General features: G+C 60.3%; 1 protein-coding gene across 1 annotated transcript; it reads right to left on the reverse strand.

Moving 5' to 3' along the window:
• Positions 1-861: 861 nt before the first annotated feature.
• Positions 862-6,012, reverse strand: BEAN1 (brain expressed associated with NEDD4 1). Its single transcript, XM_054579109.1, has 4 exons — positions 6,009-6,012; positions 5,535-5,750; positions 2,193-2,337; positions 862-1,114 (listed from the first exon to the last, which is right to left on the reverse strand). Exons 1-4 carry the CDS (start codon positions 6,010-6,012, stop codon positions 862-864), a joined length of 618 nt encoding a protein of 205 aa, XP_054435084.1.
• Between the last annotated feature and the right edge of the window lie 382 nt (positions 6,013-6,394).

Here is a 6,394-nt window from a genome sequence, read left to right on the forward strand (position 1 = left end):
GGTAGTGGTTGGGCTGCCCTGGGACAGCTGTAACCCCCCCACCGCTGCCCGCCCACCAGGAGCCCTGTATCACCTGTGGCTCAGGGCGGGGCTCCGGAGGGGGATAACTCCGCTAGCACCACCAGGCTGAGGGCACTGTGTTAGGGGGAGGGCGGGGTGGGCTGTGGGGGCTTCCAGGTCATGCCTGAGCCCCCCAGGCCCCTGTCCCTCACCCTGTAAGTGGCAGGGTGGTGATGTGTTTCTTCTGCCCTGTACTTGATAGAGAGGTTCAGCACAGAGCTGAGCCTCACTGAGGCCTGTCCCACCAACCGGGGCAGGGGCGGAAACACGTTGCCCTTGGGAAGGTTGGGGGCAGGCAGCTGACCTGGGATGGCCGAGCTGTTTCTGGAGACAGAATCAGAGTTTGGGCACAGCCTGCCAGGCGAGGGCAGGGGCAAACAGGCCTGGGGAGAGGGGGGAGCAAGCCTTAATCCCTTCTCCACCGCTCTTCTCCCAGCGCTGTCCAGAGTCATAACCTACAGTCTGGGGAGGAGACGGGAGGTAGGCGGAGCTTCATTTTTAATGAAACCTTCACAGATGGATTTGTATAGATGTGTGCGTGGGGGGATCTGTGTGTGCACATGGCTGTGCACGTGGGGCATGTTTGGATGTGTATGTACACATGGGAGTGTCAGTTTCTGTATGTGTACAAGTTGTGTATATATGTGTGCATGTGGGACTGCTGTGTGTGCATGAGTAGTGTGTGTGTGTGTGTGTACCTGTGTGTGCGTGTGTGCATGTGTGTGCGTGCACGTGCTCCCCTGTGTGCCTGAAAGGTCTTGCTCAGCCCCAAGGGACTGGCAGGACGTGGCCCGCTGGCGTTCACATGACCCTTTCGGGTGAGCCCGGGAGGCTCCTTGGCCCTGGCTCTGGGCCTGGCAGTGGCAGCAGGCTGGATGGAGGGTGCACCTCGCACACAGCCTCGTACGTGGGCAGGGCATCCATGGAGATGGTGCGGAGGCCGCTCTGCGCCTGCTGGCATCCATCGGGGCCGGAGTCGGTCAGCGAGTAGGGTGGAGGTGCATCCGTGGGGATGTACAGCTGCGTGGCCCCTGGCCCCATGCACTCTTCGTAACTACAAGAGAAAGGGCTCGCTCAGGGCCTGTGGAACCTGGCCTTGGGGCGGTGTGGGGTCTTCCCCAAGAGCTGAAAGCCTGTCCTCAGTGACAGGCTGCCCTGGCAATGCACCAGCCAGGCCTTCGTCACGATGGCTCCAGTGAAACCCCTCTGCTCCCCGGGAGGGGCACGCAGAACCACTGAGACCTAGATCCGGTCCTGACTCAGCCGCAATGTTCTCTGCGAGCTTGAGCGAGCAAGTCGCTGGCCCGTGGGTCTCAGCTCGCTCAGAGCAGCAGCGGCTGCTGTGCACGGAGCACCTCCCAGGCTGGGCGCGGAGTGTGGGTAGTGCCGGTGGGAGCACCTCCGGCTGCCAGGCACCCCTTGATATCAAGTCATTCCAGAGTGGCCCTTCTGGGTTTAGGAAGGAGTCCCGGGGGCCCCTCTGAACCCACAGGCACAGGGCTAAAGAGCATCCTCTGGCCTGGGGGAGGCACGACTGCACTGCCCCTCCCAATGCCCCGAGGGCAGAGGGAAAAGGGTGACCAGCTGATGGGGAGGACCTGGGGGCTTGTTGGCCTGTGGGGTCTCCTGGCAGGAAAGTGATGGAAGCCCTGGCCTCTCTTCTCTCTTCAAGTACAAACTGGTGGGTGAGCTGCCTAAGGGTGGCGGGCAGGAGAGGACCCAAGGGCCCTCCAGAGAAGAATCCTCCAATGGGACAGGGCCGCCTGAATGCCCTGACTGCCTGACTGCAGTTCGGACACAGTGACCCCGTCCCAGCGGCTGTGACTTGGGCTTTGGGGGCACATACTAAGGAGCGGGGGCCTGGACCCTCCATCCCACCCCTTCACCCCAGCCTGGAGGAACTGAGCTTTTTCTCCTTCCTTTTCAAGCCTCTCATGAGACCTCTGCTGAGTCAAACCCTGCCTCACTGGGCTCTTCTTGGTCAGGAGGGGTGAGGAGATGGTCACGCCCTCTGAGCAGATGCTTCCTGCGTTTATACCATTTGCAGAGGTGTTGCTGTTTCCTGTGGGGGGGGGGGGAATTTGTGCACGGAGCCCACCCTCTCACACCCTTCTCCCCACGGGCCTCCTTACCCTGGTGGAGAATCTCTGTACAGCTCTTGGAGCACCATGGCATTCGCCTCCTCACCAGGGCTCAGGTCCGCGGGTGGGGGCCAGTCCCCCACAAGGCTGCAGGCGTAGCGCATCCCACGGCTCCAGTACGTGGGCTCGTCCGACTCTGCAGGGAACAGACGTTGAGCCCAGGCCTCAGGCCGGCACCAGGGAGGGCCCTCACATGTTTATCTGAGACCCCCGAGACTCTGTTCTCTCCAACGCACCACCCCACTCCTCACCAAGCACAGATCCCCTCAGTGACAGCCAGAGTGTGAGCCCCAACACTGAGCTGGGCGTGGCGCCCCAGACAGGGAGCAGCGCTGGCCCTGCCCTGGTGGGGCTCCCAGGGTGGTGGGCAGGCTGCCTTGGGGACAGCCCAGTACTGAGCAGTGTGTCATGAGTTTTGATAGACATAGTACTGAGGCTGTGGGAGGTCAGGGAGGGCTTCCTGGAGGAGGGGCACCCAGAGCTGAGTCCACGTATTAGCATATTAAAGGCCCTGAAAAGCCTTGCAGCTGAGAAACACATTTAATTGTGCTTCTCCAGCATTTGACCACAGAATCTTACTCTCTTCCACCTGGTAACACTGCTTAGGAGATGCTGATGGAGCACAGGTCTTCTCCTCTTACAGCTTAAGTTCAGAGAGGTGCAGTGACTTGCCTGAGGCCACACAGCTAGTTTTTGGTAGAGCCAGGGGCAGCTGGCTGTGCTGGCTCCTCACCCTGTAAGTTCTCCACCTCCCAGTTACTGACAGGCCTCGATGTGCCTGGGGGACCATGGCTGGGGGACAGTGAGGTCTCCCCATCACCAATGGCCTCCCAGGTGGCTCCTCCCCTCAGGAGGCAGGGCTTATCTGGGGCGGGGCTATGACCTCTCTTTGAGATCAGCAGCACCTTGCCCCCGCCCTCCCCTTCTGGGGGTGGGTCCTGTGTATGCATTTTAGAGATCACTCACTTTAGGAACACAGAGGGTAAGCAATTTCCCAGTAAGCATGGAAGATGAAGTCCATTTTGGACCCTGTGGGTGTGAGGTGGCTTTAGGACCTCAGGAGAAGCTGCTTGGGGACAGCTGGGTGCACGGACAGGGGTCGAGGTGGGGGCTGCAGCAGGCTGGAGCAAGGGGCGGTGGGGGCGGGGGGCCTGAGGCTGCCCACGGGCATCGAGAGAGGACCCAGGGCCATGGGTCCGGCTCTGAAGGCCCTTGATACTCTTCTTCTCAGACAATAGGGATCCACCAAGAAGTCTGAGTGTGGTGGGAGAGAGATTTGGGAGAGCCTGTCCCTGGAGCCAGGGGAAAGGTGTGTATGAGGACACAAGGGTCCCCAGTGCCAATAGGTCAATGTTTGTCGGTGCCGTGCCACTGTGGTGTTCTCCCCACAGCAGCACGCAGTGTGTTCTTCCTTTCTTCCCTGGCGTGTCTGTGAGGTTCCTGGCAGCCCCAGACCCTGCGTGCCCCCAGAAGATGGGAGGAAGGTGTGGGGGGCCTCAGCACCTCCAGGCTCCCCACTGAGGCCCCGGGGGATGCCAGGGTTGAGCTGAGCACAGAAGTGGCTAGGGAGGAGGGAGCCCCACAGAGGGGTCCCTACAGCAGCAGGGACGCACCACTGCTAAGCGTCAGCATAGAATAGCAAAGGCCTGACCCCCAGACTTGGCCTGGCTGTGACCTGTCCCTCTGCTTGTTGTGGAGGTCAGGAGCGAGGGCCTTGCTCACGAGGCAATGGCCCCGCGGCCCCACCATAGACTCAGGAGGGACTGGCCTACCCCCAGGCCCATCTCCTTCCTCAGGGCCAAGGTTGTCCTCTCAGACTTGAGCTTAGGAACTACAGTGGACCCCTCGCCCGTGCTCCATGTACCAGGCTCAGGCTTGGGAGCTTCTAGGCTGTTCAGCACGTTGCTTCAGTTTTCCCATCTTTAAAATGGGCTAACACAGCTCTTGTGAGGACGAAAAAAGGCGATTCCCCTCCTTGCCCACAGAGCGCCGTTTCTGGGCTAGGCCCTGGGCCGGGCGGTGGGCCCCACCAGAGGGCGCGCTGTGAGGCCTTGCGGTCACTGGCGCAGCACAGCCATCCCATGACAGGGCCATCGGTGGAGGTGAAGGTGTGATGCCAAGACAGGACAGGGAGAGGGGAGTCACCCAATCTGAGAGGGTTCTGGAGGGGCCAGAGAAGGTTCCAAAAAGATGTGGCATTGGAGCTGGGCCTGGACAAACAAGCAGGCTTTGGTCAGCTGGGGAAGCCTGGGGAATGGCATCCTGGGCAGAGGGAAGAGCACGTGCAAAGGGGCAGAGGTGGGAAGGAGCGTGACGGAGGTGCTCCTTCTGTCCCGCAGGGGGAAAGACCCCGGGGCCCTGCCATGGAGCCTCCAAAGCGCTTAATCGTCATCTGCGGTGTGAATGGTGCCCCCTGGGGTTAGACAACTCTGCAAACCTGCTTTTCTTTTCTCTGACTCAAGCAGAGGCCTGTTCAGGCCACAGGGCAGGCATTTTCCTGCCATTGAAGGTTGTCTGAGAATTGAATACAATGGAGTTCCTTCCTGCTGCTTTTAGGCCCCTTCCAAGAATGAAACAGCCAAGTGGCTGCATTCTCTAAAAAGTCGGGGCAGACTGGGCAGATGGACACTTCCGGGACTGGTCAGCCCAAGAGGTAGCCACCAGCTCTGTTGTAAGGGTGACTCCTGCACCGGGGAAAGTCTCAGGTCAGGTCTGCTTGTACTTTGCAGGGTCTCTGGAGATTGAGGCAGCCACTCATCATTCATTCCATCCAGTTATTCATCTGCCCACTCCAACAGCCCACCTATCCATTCCCCTGGTCCCTGCCCACCCATCTTTCCACCTGTCCACCCACCCCTCCCACGTAGCCGTCCACCCACCCATCCTCCACTCACCCGTGCAGCTCTCCACCCCTCACCCCCTCCGCTCATCCCTCTCTCCACCCACCCACTGAGCCACCCGCTCACTCATCTCACCCCTCCCTCACCTACTCCTCCCCCCACCGGATTATCCTCCCGTCCCACCCACCCACGCCGTTCTCCATCCATCCCTCCATCCAGGCACCATCGGGACCAGTTATCGGTACAGCCTGGACCCACAGTGTCGAGGGCTTGGGAGTAGCCACGTGTCTTCCCTTTGACCTTCAGCCCCACCCCCGGCAGACAACGGGGGGGGGGGGGGCTCCTCAGGCCGCCGAGAACATTACGGTGGGTGGCTGTGAGCTCTTTCAGATCGCTAAGCCCGCTAGGATGCCTCCCCTGACCACCTCCGTGGTGCCCCCTGGGTTCCAGTCACAATCGGACAGGACAGGCGCTGAGTGGGGCAGCAGCTCACCTTGGCTATCCTCGTACTCCCGGCGGCGGCGGCGGGGTTGCTGGGCCCCGCCCTGACTGTCCCTGCGGAGGCTGCCCACGATGATGGTGACGCAGGAGATGGCGACGACCATACCTATGACTGCACTTGCCACCAGCACAGGAGACACAAGCACATTGTTGTGGTCCGAGTTCTCGGAGGAGGTGTGGTGGAAATGGCCGGTCCGGTTGTATCGTTCTGTTGGGAACACAGAGAAAGGATACTAAGGATACTGAGCGGGGAGCACAGGCTCTGCCATGCACCTTCCTTCACCGTCCCTGCTGTCCTGTGAGTCATTCATCCCTAACTCAGTGGCACCTGCTCTGAGGTCAGGACTCTCTCTTGGCTGCTTCTGCCAGGGATTAGGGGCACAACACCTCACACCGCAGCCTAAAGGAGCCTTCAGTAGCAGGATCTGACCTCCCTCCTCTCCTCTGGCCTGGGAGCTCGACTCACTCATGGCTCAGAGTGGGCAATGGACTTGCCCAAGGTCACACAGCAAATGCGAGAACCCAAGATTAAGTGCTAGACAAGGACTCGACTCCACCAAGGCATAAGGTTAAAAGGTCAGCATGACTTTACCAAGGTCCTGGGAAGGGGTGGGGGATGCACAGGAAGATGAAGTATGAGGGCCAACTTTGCTGGCCTCCAACCATGGCCTTCTGCTTCAGGGGTGGAACCTACCTGGGGGACTCCAGGGAAATCAGGCAGGTCTGGGCTCTGGGCTTCAACAGACGTGTTGTTGGTGGGTGTGGTTTGGATCAGATCAGGAAGGTTTGCCAGAGGAAGTGAAGCTGGGAGGCACTCTGGGCAGAGGAAGATCAGGACAAAGGCACAGAGGT

This window comes from Pteronotus mesoamericanus, unplaced genomic scaffold (assembly GCF_021234165.1).
Source record: "Pteronotus mesoamericanus isolate MK-2021 breed Mesoamerican mustached bat unplaced genomic scaffold, CSHL_Meso_final contig_52, whole genome shotgun sequence".
Lineage (NCBI taxonomy): Eukaryota > Metazoa > Chordata > Mammalia > Chiroptera > Mormoopidae > Pteronotus > Pteronotus mesoamericanus.

Coding starts and splice junctions, on each gene's coding strand:
- BEAN1 (XM_054579109.1), bottom strand. Junction 2,338..5,534: donor GGAGTACGAGGATAGCCAAG/GTGAGCTGCTGC, acceptor TGTTCCCTGCAG/AGTCGGACGAGCCCACGTAC. Junction 1,115..2,192: donor TACAGAGATTCTCCACCAGG/GTAAGGAGGCCC, acceptor TTTCTCTTGTAG/TTACGAAGAGTGCATGGGGC.